This window comes from Ailuropoda melanoleuca, chromosome 9 (genome assembly GCF_002007445.2).
Source record: "Ailuropoda melanoleuca isolate Jingjing chromosome 9, ASM200744v2, whole genome shotgun sequence".
NCBI classification, from domain to species: domain Eukaryota; kingdom Metazoa; phylum Chordata; class Mammalia; order Carnivora; family Ursidae; genus Ailuropoda; species Ailuropoda melanoleuca.
Window position 1 is genome coordinate 48,537,189 of NC_048226.1, and position 20,000 is coordinate 48,557,188.

At 40.6% G+C, this 20,000-nt stretch overlaps 1 protein-coding gene across 1 annotated transcript in view; it reads left to right on the forward strand.

Moving 5' to 3' along the window:
• Positions 1 to 20,000, forward strand: part of ZFHX4 (zinc finger homeobox 4) — a 178,551-nt gene that overhangs the window by 154,002 nt on the left and 4,549 nt on the right. The window contains 6 exon segments of the mRNA XM_002922903.4: positions 5,341 to 5,474; positions 5,728 to 5,928; positions 6,466 to 6,583; positions 7,258 to 9,433; positions 9,435 to 9,449; positions 9,451 to 12,665. Coding sequence (XP_002922949.2) covers positions 5,341 to 5,474; positions 5,728 to 5,928; positions 6,466 to 6,583; positions 7,258 to 9,433; positions 9,435 to 9,449; positions 9,451 to 12,665 — 5,859 coding nt within the window.

The following is a 20,000-nucleotide window of genomic DNA, read 5'->3' on the forward strand; positions in this document are numbered from 1 at the left end:
CTCAAGCCTATTAGTTTCAGGTGCTCATCTATCTTTTCCTGGAATTCCAGTGACAGCTGCATATAAGAAGCTTGTGCTCACTATGAAGACATTGGCTTGTGCAAAAGTATCATTTTTTAACGTGCAAGTTTGTTTAAACCTGAATTAGCCCATATTTGTCATTCGGTCTTTGCATATCTAAGTGTTGCATTCCCTGCAAAAATTATATGAAGGGCCTCTCTGATCTCCGCCCCACATCGTTCAATGCTGAGTTTCTCTCTGGAGTCCAGTGAGAACGTGCCACTTAAATTTGCATCTAGGATATAGTGGCTAACATATGATCCTAATTTGATTTAAACAAAAAGGATCTAAGGTTGGTATGGAGCCTAAAGCAATGTAGAAAAAAAAAAAAAAAAGACGCCATAGCTATATATTGGTAAACTGGCTCCTGAGGTTACTGACAGGGGATTTGAAATACCTAGCGATCAGTTCAGGTCAAGGGTAGTGCTGTCTAAACCTCATTTGAAAATAATTGGAAATCGCAAGGTGGTCAGTGTATTCATTCTCTAGGATGGACTTCATCAAGGCAAGCTGCTTGACTACTTCAGGGAGGGCAGGCTTCTGTCTGCATTCATTGGTGTCCTTCTCACAGTCGTACCAAAAGACATTGTAAAGCATGTCCCTCCCATTCCTTAAAAGAACGTGTAAAACACATAGGTAGCACATTAGTGTTAATGAAATAAATGCTCATGCAATACTTAGGCATGTGACATTACACTTGGTTTTATATCTAAGGACTTCCAAAGAATGGATTCTGGGAATCTCTTGAAAATGGATCTAATCTTACCATTGAGGAAGGAGTCTTATTTGGAACATACCACAGATGCAGGGGCTGTATCTCCATCAGCATGGTTTACCGCTCAGTATAAATAATGGGCTCAATCACTCCCTAATGGCCTGATGAGTTATTGTGCTTTCTTGGGTGCCTAATTGTACCATCCAGACAGGACTTGAGCTTCTGAGAGAATACAGAACATTGCATAGTGTTAGTTGTTTAAAACGATTTTTTATCCCCGCAGAAATGCCTTCCCAGGTGTATCTATAGAAATGAAAATGGGATTTATGCCCAAACTAAAAGCAATTACTAGGATGCAAATATTGAGCCTCGAAACCTCCTGGACTTCAAAACGGCTCTTGTTACTGACAACCACCACGAACTTTTAACAAAGTTTTCTACTTCCTAAATTGAATCTGATTAGGTGAAAAAATTATTGCGTGGATTTTTCTCCCTTGTAAATATTTCTAACGATTGAATAACCACTTGTGTCTATACTGTTTTTTTTTCCGTATGTCAGTTATAAATGTCAAAAAATACTAGCAAACTCCTACATTAACCACTTTTTAAAAGTGTTGGATGGGAAAACAGTGTGACCCCACTTTAACACAGAATTTTTTAGGCAGGAAGGAATTAACACACATTAGGAAGACTATGTTTGTGTAAGCTGTTGTGCTGGGTTGCTGACATTAATCTCTAGGACTGCAGCTTTCAAAATGAGACTTGGCAATATGCAAGTATATTTGTTGAATATTCATTCATAATAGAAAAGCCTCCTAATGCCTCATTTATATTGTCATTTAAATCTAGTGCCACTTTAGATTAATTATAATCCAAATTATAGCTCTGTGCAGTACAAGAATTAATATAGAGTTTATCCAGATTAATACATTTGCATTGAAAATGTAATATGTCTCTGCCATGGCTAAGGGGACCACTTTTTAATAAGGGAGTAAACATGAGCAAAGATGGAAATTAACCTTCATTATTGCAATTAAAATTATCCTTTCATTCTAGTCTCATTAGAAAGAATACTGTACCAGTAATTATAATTTAGAATTATTTGTAGTTGAATAACATCCTCTGTTATATTCAAGTTTTATAGTATTCAAACTTGATCAAATACATTGATTGATAGATAATAACTCAGTTTTTTGTTTTATTGTTTTTTTTCCCCCAGATTTGCTTTGAGTACATATGTGTTATTGGATTTTCCTCACTTATTATGAGTATAAACCACCTTACAACCTTCCGTATTTTAGGGATTGAAAGTATTAAGTAGGCAGCAACTGAATTGAAATGAATTATGTCATTTTTATATTAGCACTCTCATGCAAGCTAAATAATCCCATAACTGACAGATAATCATTGGCTCATCTATTTGGCAGTGCTTATTTGTAATTAGATTTCATTTTTTAGTTAAAATGCATTAAAATGGCATTGTTTTTTTGAGAATATTGGAAGGTCTTAATAACACAAAATGAATTGTGATCTTATTTCAAAATTTTGTCTAAGGTAACAAACAGGGTTTACTTCAAATGAAGTCGCAGTCATAAACTACGAGTAACCACAAAACTTAATCAAAACCTTCCAAAATTGACAGGCCCTTATTTCATATATTTCTAGGATAAGACAATTCGGAAAAAGAACCCAGAATTGATGCCCTGCAATTTATTGGGTAGGCCATAATCCTTGAGATAGCACCCCATTGAGTAGAAAGGCATGTGTGCATAAAATGTAACTTCCATCATCTTTGCAAAAAGTTCTGATGGCCTGCCTTATCCTCAAGAGTCTGTTTTTGTTACGTTACTGCATCTCAGCTTTCTCTCCTTCTTCTTATCAACGGCATCTGTTTTCTGGGTGCCTAGCTTCAATTGAGTGGGTTGCAGGGGTGGTGGGGGATGAAGCCCTTATTTATAACTTCTTTTCAATTTAAAATAAGATGGTCTTTAGGAAGCCCCTAGCTTACATTAAGATCATGGTTTAATTAACTAAGTTAATTAGCCAAAAAATACTGAAGTTGACACATATATTGGGTGGAATACTATGGCCAATAGTTACAGCAGTGGCCATGAAACAATGACCCTGAAATTGAACTCTCTACTTCCTTGATGCAATGTGGAAGGTCACTAAATTAAAAACAAGTATATTGTTGATGAATATTAACAAGGGCAAAAATAAGAACATGGATTAATTAGACCAAGTATTCACACCAGTCTACAGCATAGTCTTAGTAAAATGTTTCAAACCTTGGAAGGAATGTTTTTTGATCCTTTATAGTATCAATGTTAGAATATATATGCTTATGAGAATAAGGCCATAGCTATAAATTTAATAGATTTAGAAGTTTATGGAAGGTTTATTCTATATCTGATGTTCCATGGGGCCTGCAAGCAATCAGAGTCATGGAAATTATCTTTTAACTTGTGTGTGACAGTTTTTGATAGCATAGGGAATTGGACCAACTTATTATTTGGTTGGTCTAATTCTACCATGTACACAAAAGAATGCTAAGGGGATATGATATAATATTATTCTCTTAAGAGAACATATGCTTACTCATTAATGGGGAACTTTTTAAGAAAAATCTTTCAGTTTCACAGGGAAAAGCAACTGATAGATATTTGCTGATTTAAATGAGAATCATTTTATAGAACTTGATCTGAAACCATAGGGAATAAATTTTATTTGCAGAATACTATATGGCATATTGTCTTCCTAAATTTTTATTGTTAACACTTTTAAGACAATAGCGCACAAAGGATGTTTTGTTTTGAGAAGAAAAAAACGTATTTTTTGATGCCAGAATTAAGTATGAGATACACATTCCTGTTTTGACCTATCTTTTGGTTATCAAATACTTGGATATTGTTTAATCAATGTAATGAAATTATTCAATTAATCTCAAACTTAAGTTCTTTCAAATACAAATTTGATAAATTATTTTTTCAAATATTTACAAAGAATCTAAATTTCTCCAAGGTATATATATATATATATATATAGGACGAATGTACTCATTCAAATAAAATCTAGTGTTTGTAAATCTAGAAATCAAAGGCAGTGTAATTTGTTGAAAGTGCAGCACTAATTCTGTACCTACCACAAACCTTAAGGGGATAAATTTATTGTCATCTTGTCATTTAAATTCTATTTTAATTTTGGTCTCCTCAGAGTCAGTCTTACTTTTAAATTTCTTTCTGAATTTGAAATTCCTAAAATTATTTATATGTTCGAAAACAGGCATCTCTATTCAGGACAGAAAAAGAACATATTTTTTGGTTCATTTTTACTTTGTTTCCATAACATCCTTGACCTTATTTTTAAATTAAAACTGGGTTATTTTGCAACAAGGTGCAATTTGTTCATTTATATGAACCGTATGTGGATTGAAAAAAAATCAAGATAAATCTTCATGCACAGCATACAATCAGATTACGCCTAGACTCTATATTTACGCGGGGTCTGATAGCAATCAATGGTTTAGCTTCATTGCATTTCAAGATGTATTTGCACCCAGTTGTCCAGTGATAGTGTCCTCACCCTGGAAATAATTTAGTTGCAAATTGACTGGAAGATGGTGAAAATTGAAAGTTAAAATTAGAAATACTCATAATAAACAGCAGAAAAAAGGTCAGATGATGCTGCGCTATGATGAGATTGGAATGGATGGTAAATGAGGTTTTGTGTTTGTCGTGAGATGTATGTGACATGCCTACCCAATGTCGCTGTAATATCCAGCCTCACAGAGGAGATTATCGGGAAAATTGATGCTGGAAAGAATTTTCTGTTAGATTGGGAAATTAGAATTGCACTCTTTTCTTTGACGCGTGTGAAGCTCCCGCACATTACATTGCTCATCTAGGCAAAATTCTAAACCATCTTTAACACCGAATATTCGGATTAACCTCATAAAACTATTGTCTTCTTGAGATTTGGACCATAATGTTATGTGTACAGCCAACTGCTGAAACATCTAAAATAAAGTATAAATCACTTAAAGCAGCGACAGATATGGAATGTATAGTAAATTTTTTAAATCCTATATTCACCACGTGAAAATATTATTTTTGTTTCTGAATTATAATTAGTCAGTTCTTCTTGGTATTTTGAAATGTGTTCAGCCTCCAAGAATTTTAGAAAAGAGATAAGTAATTAAACATTAGTAAAAGTAACTATTTTCTAAGTTAGCATTTGTGAATGGGAGTAGATTAGCTTTAATGTGATAAAGGCATTCTGAGACACCAGAGAGCATGTGTTATGGATGAATCTTTCAAGGTCACCTAGGGTTATCTAAACATGAGACAGGAGTACATTTTAAAATATATTTATAAAGCCCACTTAGTAGATAAAAAGAAGTGTGCTTTTTGCCTTTTGAGGTTTGCATCATTTAAAAGTGTTTGTTCAGTCATTTTTATGATTTGGTGGATTTAGAGTCAGAGCTATTCGAAAAACATACAATTTTTCAGAATTTGATGTTGTGAGTCTTTTAAAATTGAGGTGTTCTATTCTTTTTTGGGAATCAGGAATAATCACACCAGAAAAGGAGCTAAAAGTCAGTGTGGGAGGGGGGACCCAGCCACTCCTGCTGGCGAAAGAAGAGGATGTTGCAACAAAAAGATCAAAACCTACAGAGGACAATAAATTCTGTCATGAACAGGTAAAAGTGTTTTTTCCCTTTGCTGTGTAAACCTGTTTTATTGTTATTATTATTGTTTATTATTATTATCATTATTATTATTCTTATTATTATTGCTCCTGGTAGTTTCAGAGCCCCAAATGAGTTTATGCTGTTGAAACGTGTGTAGACATTGTGCTCAGCATTATAGTTAACTCTCGGTGTTACTTCTAATGTTCTGAAGTCATCCGAGTCCATCCACTAACAGCAGCCATGTTTATTCCATATTCTCTAGTTCTTTCAGTGTCCTTATTGTAACTACAATAGTAGGGACCAAAGTCGTATCCAGATGCACGTCCTGTCACAGCACTCGGTGCAGCCCGTCATCTGCTGTCCCCTCTGCCAGGACGTCCTCAGCAACAAAATGCACCTCCAGCTACATCTGACGCATTTGCACAGCGTGTCTCCAGATTGTGTGGAGAAGCTGCTTATGACAGTAAGGAGACCAAATGTTGCCGCGGGTGTGACATGATCTCTCTAAAAGTATCAACGTGAAATCTGTAATTATTGGTTAGAAATTTGTTTTCTGCCTACTGAAAGCTCTCTTACAGACTGTGTTCTAGAAATCACAACCAAGGCCCATTTATTTGTTGTCTCTTTTGCTTACGGAGAAAGAAAACATGATACGAGGCATACCTTATTCAGTGACATGTTTTACTGTCTTACTTCTGTACCTGTAATGTTAATTAAATGACTCACGTGTGCACATTGATTCTCGAACTTTCCTGATCATCATTATAAAAAAATACGCCAACAAAACCCTTCAAATTCCTATTTTTTAAAAAGAAAGGAATACAGTATTGCAACAGCATTGATCTAAAATTCGAAAGATTAGCCTTGGCCTGTGAGATCCACCAAATGTCCCTGCTTTCTTTTGGGAAAAAGGAAGTGGGATAGGCTACCGCTCATTGACAGATGTGATGGAGTCTGATTTCTGGGCTGCACGTGACGCAAACCCCTTTGGTTATCACAGGTGCCTGTGCCTGATGTGATCATGCCCAACAGTTTGCTACTGCCAGCAGCTGCCTCTGAGAAATCGGAGCGGGACACACCTGCAGCCATCCCAGCTGAGGGATCTGGGAAATATTCAGGTACGCAGGCCTGGGCACAGGTTCTGCAGAAAACACGTTCGGGGGCTCGCATGTGTGGTGATGTTCCAGGATCATTACTATCAAAGTTTTTTGGCTTATTTATTTATTTAAGGAAGGAAAAAATGAGGGGGGAAGAAACAACTGTGGTGTTTCCAAGAGCTACATTTTCCAAAGCACATTAAGTATCTGGCTATCTGTAACTGCTCTTAGGAGACCTAAGTGTCAATGACCAAGAATATTCTGTGCGTCCTAATTCCTGAACACTGAGGTCATGGCCTTTGATATCACGCTGATTGCAACATACTATAACTACCTTGAACTTGCTTTTTTTCCTATCCTGGAATTCCTTGAGGTCAGGGGTGATTTCTTGTTCACCTTTACATCCCCAGCACCCAGTACACTGCTTGGCACATAGTAGTTGCTCAATAAGTATTTCTTCAAAGAATCAATTAGGGGCGCCTGGGTGGCTCAGCTGGTTAAGCGTCTGGACTCTTGATCTCAGGTTGTGAGTTCAAGCCTTGCATTGGGCTCCATGCTGGGCACAGAGCCTACTTTAAAAAAAAAAGAATCGATTAAGCAGAAATCTTTAGAGGTCCCTACTTACTATATTTATTGGCATTTAAGCAGTAGGCTTTCTTCCTGTAAGCGACATATTTGTGCTTTCTTCTACACAGGCGAAAGTCTAGTGGATGACAAAAGTATGGCCGGTCTTGATGATTCAAAGGCTAGCGTGGAAATAAAGAGTGAGGAGCAGAAACCAAGTAAAGAGCCCATGGAAGTGTCAGAATGGAATAAAAATAGCAGCAAGGATGTGAAACTCCCTGACACTCTACAGGATCAGTTAAGCGAGCAGCAGAAAAGACAACCCCTCTCCGTGTCTGACCGCCATGTTTATAAGTACCGCTGTAACCACTGCAGCTTGGCTTTTAAGACTATGCAGAAGCTTCAGATACATTCCCAGTATCATGCGATTCGGGCCGCGACGATGTGTAATCTCTGCCAGCGTAGTTTCCGTACATTCCAGGCTTTAAAAAAACACTTGGAAGCAGGCCACCCCGAACTGAGCGAGGCTGAACTTCAACAGCTCTATGCCTCCTTGCCCGTGAATGGCGAACTTTGGGCAGAGAGTGAGACAATGGCGCAGGACGACCACGCCCTAGAGCAGGAAATGGAGAGAGAGTATGAGGTGGACCATGAAGGGAAGGCAAGTCCTGTAGGGAGTGACAGTAGCTCTATTCCAGAAGACATGGGCTCTGAACCAAAGCGGACCTTACCTTTCAGAAAAGGGCCAAATTTTACGATGGAAAAATTCCTTGACCCATCCCGCCCGTATAAATGTACAGTGTGTAAAGAGTCGTTCACCCAAAAGAACATTCTCTTGGTCCATTATAATTCAGTGTCTCATCTGCATAAGTTGAAAAAGGTTTTGCAGGAAGCCTCCAGTCCCGTTCCACAAGAAACCAACAGCAGCACAGACAACAAACCCTACAAGTGCAGCATCTGCAATGTTGCGTACAGCCAAAGCTCGACGTTGGAAATCCACATGAGGTCCGTGCTCCACCAGACCAAGGCGCGGGCTGCCAAGCTGGAGCCCAGCGGCCACGTGGCTGGTGGGCACAGCCTGGCAGCCAACAGCAGTCCCGGCCAGGGGATGTTAGATTCCATGAGTTTAGCAACCATCAGCAGCAAGGATACCCACTTAGATGCCAAAGAATTAAATAAAAAGCCGAGTCCGGAATTAATCTCTGCTCAACCTCCACACCACCCGCTGCAGTCACCAGCACAAATTCAGATGCAACTCCAGCACGAGTTACAGCAGCAAGCTGCATTCTTTCAGCCTCAGTTTCTCAACCCAGCCTTTTTGCCTCATTTCCCTGTGACCCCGGAAGCACTGTTGCAGTTCCAGCAGCCTCAGTTTCTCTTTCCGTTCTACATCCCCGGGACGGAGTTCAGCTTGGGGCCGGATTTGGGCTTGCCGGGCTCGGCCACATTTGGTATGCCGGGCATGACGGGAATGGCGGGATCCTTGCTTGAAGACCTGAAGCAGCAGATTCAAACCCAGCATCATGTTGGCCAAACTCAACTCCAAATACTACAGCAACAAGCACAACAGTACCAGGCCACCCAGCCCCCACTGCAGCCGCAGAAGCAGCCCCAGCAGCAGCCCCAGCAGCAGCCCCAGCAGCAGCAGCAGCAGGTGGCAAGCAAGTTACTGAAACCAGAGCAAGCGAACATAGCCAGTGCCGACGGCCCCATCATGAAGGACGTGCCGTCTTACAAGGAGGTGGAGGAGATTGTAGAAAAGCAAGAAAAGCCAAAGCAAGAACATCCAAGCGAGGGTGAAGGACCCAAAGAAGGCAAGGACACGAAGAAGCAAAAATCTTTGGAACCGTGCATCCCGCCACCCCGAATAGCTTCAGGGGCCAGAGGAAATGCAGCCAAGGCTCTACTGGAAAACTTTGGTTTTGAACTGGTCATTCAGTATAACGAAAACAGGCAGAAGGTCCAGAAGAAGGGCAAAAGTGGTGAAGGTGAAAACACTGATAAACTGGAATGTGCAACGTGTGGTAAATTGTTTTCCAATGTTCTTATCCTAAAGAGTCACCAAGAACATGTCCATGGGCAATTTTTTCCATACGGAGCACTAGAAAAATTTGCTCGGCAATACAGGGAGGCCTATGACAAGCTTTATCCAATCTCGCCATCTTCACCAGAAACGCCACCTCCACCGCCTCCACCTCCCCCTCTGCCTCCAGCTCCTCCACAGTCTTCCTCCTTGGGTCCTGTAAAACTCCCGAGCACGGTTTCTACTCCTCTACAAGCGCCACCACCCACACCCCCACCGCCGCCAGCCACCGCCTCCCCCGGCCTCCTCCCCCACCTCCTCCCCCATCGGCTCCCCCACAGGTCCAGCTGCCTGTTTCTCTTGACCTTCCACTCTTTCCTTCCATTATGATGCAGCCGGTGCAGCACCCTGCACTTCCTCCCCAGCTCGCCCTGCAGCTGCCCCAGATGGACACTCTTTCTGCAGATCTCACTCAGCTTTGCCAGCAACAGCTCGGATTAGATCCCAACTTCTTAAGGCATTCTCAGTTCAAACGCCCACGGACGAGAATCACAGACGACCAGCTAAAAATCCTGAGGGCCTATTTTGACATCAATAACTCTCCAAGCGAAGAACAGATCCAAGAAATGGCAGAGAAATCTGGGCTCTCTCAAAAGGTTATCAAGCACTGGTTTCGAAATACGCTTTTTAAGGAACGACAGAGGAATAAGGACTCACCATATAACTTCAGTAACCCTCCCATAACTGTTTTAGAAGATATCAGAATTGATCCACAGCCCTCCTCTTTAGAACATTACAAATCAGATGCGTCATTCAGCAAGAGGTCTTCGAGAACGCGATTTACTGACTACCAGCTTAGGGTTCTACAGGACTTTTTTGACACAAACGCTTACCCAAAAGATGATGAAATAGAACAACTTTCCACGGTTCTCAACCTCCCCACCCGGGTTATCGTCGTATGGTTCCAGAACGCTCGTCAGAAAGCACGGAAGAGTTACGAGAATCAAGCAGACACTAAAGACAACGAGAAAAGAGAACTCACGAATGAGCGGTATATCCGAACGAGCACCATGCAGTACCAGTGTAAAAAGTGCAGTGTGGTTTTCCCCAGGATCTTTGACTTGATCACGCACCAGAAAAAACAGTGCTACAAGGATGAAGACGATGACGCCCAGGATGAAAGCCAAACGGAAGACTCCCTGGACGCCGCCGACCAAGCGGTGTATAAGCACTGCAGCGCGTCTGGTCAGCCGGAGGCCGCCAAGGGCCCCGCTGCCCCCGCAGCAAGCTCCGGCTCCGGGGCGAGCACCCCCCTGATGCCGTCACCCAAACCAGAGCTCGAGAAGACCTCTCCGAAACCTGAATATCCCACAGAAAAGCCAAAGCAGAGTGACCCCACTCCCCCTTCTCAAGGCACCAAACCAGCCCTGCCATTAGCATCAACTTCCTCAGACCCGCCACAGTCCTCGGCCGCCCCACCGCAGCCCCAGCCACCAAAACAGCCCCAGCTCATCGGAAGACCTCCCTCGGCCTCTCAGACCCCGGTCCCTTCCAGCCCACTGCAGATTTCCATGACTTCTCTCCAGAACAGTCTACCTCCACAGTTATTACAATACCAATGTGATCAGTGTACCGTTGCCTTCCCGACTCTGGAACTCTGGCAGGAGCACCAGCACATGCACTTCCTTGCTGCTCAAAACCAATTCCTTCACTCTCCATTCTTGGAAAGGCCCATGGATATGCCCTACATGATATTCGACCCCAACAACCCGCTGATGACTGGCCAGCTGCTGAGTGGTTCTCTCACGCAAATGCCTCCTCAGACTGGCTCCTCCCACACGAACACGCCGGCCACAGTCGCTGCTTCCCTCAAGAGGAAACTGGACGATAAAGAAGACAACGCGTGCAGTGAGAAGGAGGGAGGGAACAGTGGCGAAGACCAGCACCGCGATAAGCGCCTGAGAACCACCATCACCCCGGAACAACTGGAAATACTCTACGAAAAATACTTGCTGGATTCCAATCCGACCAGAAAAATGCTCGATCACATTGCACGTGAGGTGGGGCTGAAAAAAAGAGTCGTGCAAGTCTGGTTCCAGAATACACGAGCTCGAGAAAGGAAAGGCCAGTTCCGGGCGGTGGGCCCAGCACAGTCTCACAAACGGTGTCCTTTCTGCCGAGCCCTGTTCAAGGCAAAGTCGGCCTTAGAAAGCCACATTCGTTCTCGGCACTGGAATGAAGGAAAGCAGGCAGGTTACAGCTTGCCGCCGAGCCCTTTAATATCAACAGAAGATGGGGGAGAGAGCCCTCAGAAATACATTTATTTTGATTATCCGTCTTTGCCGTTAACTAAAATTGATCTATCAAGTGAGAATGAATTGGCTTCTACAGTGTCAACACCTGTTAGTAAAACAGCAGAGCTGTCGCCGAAGAATCTTTTAAGCCCTTCTTCTTTCAAAGCAGAGTGTTCAGAGGATGTAGAGAATTTAAACGCCCCTCCTGCCGAGGCGGGGTATGATCAAAACAAAACGGATTTTGATGAGACTTCGTCGATTAATACGGCCATCAGCGACGCCACCACCGGTGATGAGGGCAATGCTGAGATGGAAAGCACCACGGGAAGTTCAGGAGATGTGAAGCCGGCTTTGTCTCCCAAAGAGCCCAAAACTCTCGACACTTTGCCAAAACCCGCAACCACACCCACCACGGAGGTTTGCGACGAAAAATTTCTCTTTTCTCTCACGAGCCCCTCCATACACTTCAACGATAAAGACGGTGACCACGACCAAAGCTTTTATATCACAGACGACCCCGACGACAACGCTGACCGCAGTGAGTCCTCCAGCATCGCTGACCCGAGTTCACCAAACCCCTTTGGATCCAGCAATCCTTTTAAATCCAAAAGCAACGATCGACCAGGTCACAAGCGTTTCAGAACCCAAATGAGCAACCTTCAACTCAAGGTTCTCAAAGCTTGCTTCAGTGACTACCGAACTCCAACCATGCAAGAATGCGAAATGCTAGGCAATGAGATCGGCCTGCCCAAACGCGTGGTCCAGGTGTGGTTCCAGAATGCAAGGGCAAAGGAAAAGAAATTTAAAATTAACATAGGGAAGCCTTTCATGATTAATCAGAGTGGAACAGAAGGCACCAAACCAGAGTGTACCCTCTGCGGGGTGAAGTACTCTGCCCGTTTGTCCATCAGAGATCATATTTTCTCCAAACAGCACATTTCAAAAGTGAGGGAGACCGTTGGGAGCCAGCTTGATCGGGAGAAAGATTACTTGGCTCCGACCACCGTTCGACAGCTGATGGCACAGCAAGAACTTGACCGTATAAAGAAAGCTTCAGATGTGCTGGGCTTAGCGGTACAGCAGCCAAGCATGATGGATAGCAGCTCCCTCCATGGCATCAGTCTGCCAGCAGCCTATCCAGGACTCCCCGGCCTCCCTCCGGTTCTACTCCCTGGAATGAACGGTCCATCCTCCTTGCCAGGATTTCCACAAAATTCAAACAGTAAGTCATTTCAAGGCGAGTCAGTCTAATTCATTCATTAATATTAGGCAGCCTATCACATGTAACCAAGAACAGGATATATGTTTGGATCTCTTTTAATTTCAGTAAGTGACACCTTTACCTTCTCGGAAATAGATATTTTAGTGGCTATAATTAAGAACCAGAAAGTAAGTCAGCCTGTGGGAAAATAAAGACTAGGCAGGTCATAGCAGTGTCTCAGAAAGATATTAATTATTTATATCATTACATCCTTATGTCTTAAGAGAAGTATTCCTTTTATATAGTTACTTTAATACTGATTTAAATGGCATTTTAACACAAACATGTGACATAATATTCAATATACATATTAATAAAGCAAAGCATTAAATAATACATTTTTTGGATCTTAATTTATGTTCTTTCCAAGGAAAAATTTTGTTTGTTCATTTGTTTGTTTTGAGCTTGGTTGTTTTTCTTCTTCTTCTCCTTCTCCTTCTTCTTCTCTTCCTCTTCCTCTTCCTCCTCCTTCTTCTCCTCCTTCTTCTTTTTCTTCTTCTTCTTCTCCTTCTTCAGTGCCAGGAAGTTCAAAAGTTAAGGGCCCTCTAGACATAGGAATTCACCTACATTATACCTAGCAGGTAAAAAGCTTATGTTCAAAGTTTAACTCTCAAAAAGATGACTTCTGTGATAATTTACAATTTAGCACTGCTATAAGATTTTGATTTACGTAGCACCCATTGTTACTTGCTACTTCGATAAATTTACAACCTTAGAAATATATTGATATTACTCTATGACTTTTACCTCCCCACTACCCCACATCTATAATTAAGTCATAACTAAATTGTAAAGCTGTTTGAGGCAACCCCAGATGATGAATCCAATTCTGTGTTCATCAAGAGAAATATAATTTATGCGCTTTAGATTTTGTGAGTAAAAATAGGCATCCTATTATATTGGGTTGAAAAAATTGAATATAGTGTGCTAGGCAATCACACAGCCAAACATGTAATGAACGTTATACGTTTTACTGTTTTATATGTTATACAAACATTACCCTGCAACGTAGAAAAAAAAGCCTCTCTTATAATTTCTTCCTTAAAGTAAGTTTTATTTTTCAAATTAACAATGATTTTCAAAAAAACAAAAACAAAAAACCAAGAAAACGCCAGCAATGTTTTTCCTTTTTGTAAGGAAATTTTGACATTATTTAGAATGAATTAATTGCATGTATCTAGAAAGTTTCCAAAACACACAGAGCTTTTCTCATTTTCACTAATTGGACTTTTACATAAATTTCAAACTTTTCAATTTCATCTTTCTCTTCTAAAAACCAAAATTGCCATGTGATTATAGGAAGATACTTCTATTTTCACTTTGAGTTTGGGAGACATGAAAACAATGATAGGAATGGCCCTTTGACCACTGCTCCCGTTTCCCCTGTCCAGAATGACTAGTTGGCATTAGAGAGAAGCAGAATAGATCTACACATATAAGGAATGTGCCCAAGAACAATTCTTCAACGGCCCTTCCTTTAACTATCATACTAACTACCTTGCCCCTAAGTAATATTTTGGGCTTAATTGTCTGGATAATCTTGGGGCCTGAAAATGTTAAAGCTACAATTGCATGATTTAGCTATACATTTAAATTAGGACAGACATAATTGTTTTAAGAGTAACGCAGTGCTTGTTTTTTTGCGTATAAATATATTAGTCTTCCTGTCCCACTTCACATGTCACTGTCATTATTGACACATAGAAAAATGACTTATGTGGAAAAACTCCTATGATCAGTTAGGTAAAATAGAGATTTTCCACATAATGTCTGATGTGGAAAAACTCCTATGGACAGTTAGGTAAAATTTAGTTATATAAAATTTAAAATGAAATATTATGTGAAATAGAGTAAAATTTGATACTTTACATCCACTAAGAGCAGTTTAAGGGTCTGTGCCTTTAATCTATAATCTGCTTTGACTGATGCTGGCTGGGGAGTCACCCCCTTCAGTGGCAGCCAGAGCATCGTGTTTTTGCTGGATCACAGGCCTTTACTTGGACAGTGGGTCCTTCCCTGACTGCCCTTCTGGTCCGTCACTCCAAAAACTGGCACCCAGAGGGCCTGTATGAGGGAAAGTGAGAAGGGAAGAGAGAGATGGTTACGAAATACTTAAATAACCTAACATTTCTCCTCGTTCAACTCAACATAAATATAATTTATATCCTTCTCCCCTCCCCCCCGGAAATGTGGGCTCTGTCTGTAAGTATCAGAGCTGCAGAAGGATGTCGGATGCATGTCCTCAGTGAACAGTATCAATCCGTGTGTCAGGTGTTGAGGAACTCGGCCCTTCGAATCTGTTGCTTTATTCAGTCCTAGACCAAAACAGACCAGAGAATGGTACAAAGAGAAAGGGTCTGTGAACATACCTACTAGAATTTGCAATTTCTCTTGAATTCCGTCTTTGTTTAAACATCAACACAGTGGGAGCACCACTAGCAGGAGAATCCTGTCTGAGAGCCTAAGTTCCCACGCTTCCAGTTGCCATCTTTTTTTGGTCTAATTTACCTGTGGTGGGTAATGCTGAATCTTCTGATTAGCTTCTGATTAGATTCGGAGTAGAGTGGGGCTTTGGTTCTCAATCCTTCTATCATCATCTTTCCACTGTGTTCTTTCTCCTCAAATAAGTATTTCCTCTGCTTTAGGGGATAGATAGACAAACCAGTGAGGTGAAATCAAAAGGAGAAAAACACTTCCTAAGTAGCATATATCTGAGTTTCTCATATGCCCTGGGCGCTTGCCACAGCTTGATATATATATATATGAATAAACTTTGAGAATAGGACATGGGCCGAAATCAAGAGTTGGAAAAGAGAAAGGGTCTGTGAACATACCTACTAGAATTTGCAATTTCTCTTGTTCATCTTGGGCCCACTTTAATGGGATTTGTTTATAGAAAAGCCTTCATTTTAAAGATAACCCATCCCTTTGAAGGTAAATCTGAGGGGTTTGATCCTAAGGAAATCACAACAAAGGGACTCAATTGAATATGATATGTGCCATAAAGTAATGTCTGATTCCAAAGCCTACACGCCAACACTGATTTAAATTGCAACGTACATGTTCAGTTTTAGTATTTATCATCCTCTAAATTTTCTGGTTTAATCACCCACTTTTTTCTATTTTGGGTGGAATTGCTGTTCTGCTTTACCAGCTTTAATACTTACCTTGCTTTCAACAACTCTTCAAATTAATTCATCTTTCAAGATCATAAGAAGGCCCTTTCAAGGGTAATATGCATCATGTGTGTCTGTTTCCCAAATGATGACCCAGCCCTCTGTTAAGTATCACTAATGACTAGTACTCATTTGCTAATAAAATGAATTATTTCTGCTTAAAAAATTTCCACATTTGTCTTTTTCTCTCATGATCATATGCAAAAAGGGCAAGTGGCAATAGGAAATCACATGCCTGTACACCTGGAAAAAATTCAAAAACTTTAAATTTGCATTTAATCCTTTTTTTAAAAGATTTTGTTTACTTATTTGAGAGAGAGAGAGAGAAAGCACGAGCAGGGGGAGGGGCAGAGGGACAAGCATACTCCCCACTGAGCAAGGACCATGGGATCATGACCTGAGACAAGGCAGACGCTTAACCAACTGAGCCACCCAGGTGCTCCGAAATTTACATTTAATCCTTGAGGATGTTGGCTTCCTTTGGCATTTTGCTCAAGATGAATAGAATACTAACTTGATTCTCTATTTTTAACTTATTTACTTTATTGTTTTAAGCAGGGTCTGATTTTTATATCTTCCATTAGTGTTTGGAAATACTGTCTAACCCAGTTTCCTTAAACAGAACGTTAGAACATGCCTTTTGCATTTTTCTCATACTTCAGTGTAATTTACTAGCACATTTGGGGTAAATCTAGATAAGAGAAAGTCTTTCATAATTTTAGCACAATTGTCTTTGGCTCCATGTACATAATAAGTTTTATTTTCACCTCAAAAATAAATTTTCCCTCTGGGAGACCAAGATCAAGGAAACCTGAGGGAAAATAACTGTATCTTAGTTCATTGCGAGACAGGATTTTGTTCCAAAAGTGTAACTTTCGGGAATAGGCAGCTGTTCCAAGAGAATAAAACCAAACAAAATAATGATAATAGGAGATTATTTGTATAAAAACTTTTCTCTCTCAGTGAATTTCCAACGAACTGGAGTAGGAGTTAGGGAATAGGAACAAATGTATCTTTAGCACTATAACTTGGTAACAGACATGAAAATTTGACATGCATTTAGTTTATAGTTACTGCTTATTCTGTATCAGGATTACTATTCAGTTTTTCTCTATTTCCTCTTTTCATCTATCAATTGGCTTTTGTCTTTTAGTACAGGCCCCATGTACACTGTTCTTTACCCTTAATTTGCATCTCTTTTCCTAAAATTTTTACCTAATGGCTAATTATTTTTTTAAAGATTTTATTTATTTATTTAACAGAGAGAGAATGCTCATAAGTGGGGGGAGCAGCAGGCAGAGGGAGAGGGAGAAGCAGGCTCCCCACCAAGCAGAGAGCCCGATGTGGGGCTCAATCCCAGGACCCTAGGATCATGACCTGAGCCAAAGGCAGACCCTTAACTGACTGAGCCACCCCGGCACCCTTAATAGCTAATTATTTAATCTGATTACTCCTCAAGATGTTGAATTCCTGAAAATCTCTGATAGTCTTTGACTGTAGTGGTTAGGAATACTATTGCAGTTCTTCTGAAAATTTTCATGCCAATTCATCATATGTCCTCTAGATGGGAACTTGTAGACCCCATCTGCTGGGAAAGCCTGAGTCAACAACTATTGATCCTTTTTGCTTTCTAACTACCATTGTTGTTTTAAGTCTTTTAGCTCCTTAAAATTTCTCACCTTAAATTATCATGTCAGAGAGATAGTGAGCCAGCAATTTTCTCAGATGTAGGGGGCAAAAGCACATGTGGAGGAGAGTATGGGATTATTGAGTATGAAGTCTAGTTGAACTAGACCTAGAACTAAGGTTGACTTTATGAAGAGGCAAAAGAAGCTGAGTCCCATCACAGTAGCATTCTAACAATGCAAGGAAGGTTCTTCCGTCCTGAGTAAAGCTTCTTCCACCTGAATCACTCAGGCCTGGAATTCTATAATTAGATATTAATGCTTTTGACTTAATGAATTATCCTCTGTGAAATGGAAAATAGCATAGAACATCATGAAATCAGAATACTATAGCAGGAAGAAACCCCAAATTATATAATCTAGTATAAAGCAATTTCAGAAATAGGTGTATTTAGGGGCACCTGGGTGGCTCAGTTGTTTGAGTTTCCAACTCTTGATTTCGGCTCAGGTCACAATCTCAGGGTCCTGGGTTTGAGCCCCCCTGCCCCTGCATTGGGCTCTGCACTCAGCAGAGCCTCTGCTTGGATTCTCTTTCTCTCGCTCCCTTTCTCCCTCCCCCTCCCATCCCTCCATACATGTGTGCTCCTGCTCTCTCTCTCTCTCTCTCTCTCAGATAAATCTTTAAAGAAAAAAAAATAGGTGCATTCAAATCATTGGTTCTTTCTCACAAATACAATTTAATAGAGAAGCAAGTGAAAAGAAGAAAGGCCTAGTAGTGCCTGAATAAAGGCAAGGTTGTTGAGGGATTGGGACTCCAAAAGCAACTCCATTACTTCACAATTTTCTTAGGGCTAGCTAGTCTGTGTCCCATGAATCCAAGGAGTCTATCATACCAAACTGGATTAAAGATTCAGGAATTTATTCATTCATTCCTACCATTCCCCTGCAAATCTTAAGCCATTTTCATTTCAGTGTGTTTCCAATGTGTCAGCCATTCTTCTATAAAATATGGATACTTGCTATCGGTTTCTCCTGGAAATACAATGCTATTTTCAAGGATTTTTTTTTGTGGATTTTGAATATTTGTATTTTTTAGCTTTTGAAATTGACTCAGTTAGACAAGAACTTTAAGTGGCAGCTATAAAATTTAGTTTCCCCAAAACTCATCTCCCATTGAGTCATAGATTTCTCTCTGTCAAGTGACCCAACTGCTCTTAGACTCAATTTTCTTACTTCAAAAAATGGAATTTTTAGCATCTGTCCCCACTTACCATTGAGGATATCGGAAAACTATTCTCTAATGTGATGGAAATTCCTTAAAGATTATCACTAATACAACTTCAGAAATTATTCCAAAGCAAGTCAGAGAAAAGTTGGGCGTGGTGAGGTTACAAAGAAGAGCAGCCAGTAATAAGCTAAGCTAATTGACAGTAATATGATAATGATTAGGGTCAAGTTGAGAGTGATGTTGAGGACTTCAGAGTATATTGAATGCTAAGCCTAAGAAAAGCTTTCTCAGCTGAGTGAAGTCTAATTAAAGTTTATTCCCTAGCTAAAGAAATAGAAGCATGCAATTTTTGTATCACTTGTTTTCTTTCTTTCTTTTTTTTTTTAACACTCAAATGTCGCATTTAGCATAGGGGTGAGACTTTCTCCTGGTTAATTCTTGCGTCAGCCCGTAGACCTCCCTCATGGTCCTTACTCTGATCAATTGGTTAGCGGGCTGTACCTCCTTCAAGAACGAACCACCACCCATAAGGCTCCTAGTCTGTTCCTTTTGCAGTCAACTTTATTTGCCTCTAAAAAACATACTCAGGAAAGGTACAGCCTTTTACAATTCCCTTTTCCATCCTGAGCCATGGTTTCATTTCTCACCCAACTATCCAGCTCATAAAAATGGCTCTGTAATAGGTTATTACTAGCTGCTACATTCGGCTCAGTGCTTGGGATCCGGCAAAGACCTCTTGCACCACCATAGGAGTCCTATTAGACTGGTCCTGTGTCTGCCTCCGGAGCGTTTAGTTCCCCTTCTCTAGTCGGGTTAGGATCCTTCTGGCATACTACAAGCAAACCTGGAAGCATGTTTTGGGGGTGATAAAGTTGAGTGTTAATCTATCCCATTCCTCTCAAGTACTCTGTTAGCCAAATTGTCAGGGTGGTAATAAATAGCTTGATCTGAACCCTTAAAAATGAAATCCTGCCTAACCATGCTCAGTCCTCATAATGAATAGCTGTGACTTCACTGCTATTTGTTTTTTGGTGCCGTCAGTGGTCATTTACTATTGCTATTTAATTAGCTTATCGCCTTCTTTATTTAATGTAAATGTATTTTTCCACTGGAATTTAAGCAGATGGATTTCATTTTATTTGATAGCTAATTACTTTTAGGGAAGGTGGTAATTATCAGACTGTTGGAGTGAAGGACGGGTGAGTCCGCCTTCCCAGAGGTATAGTAAAAATTGGTTAAAATGAATAACAGAGTAGGGATCTTGCAA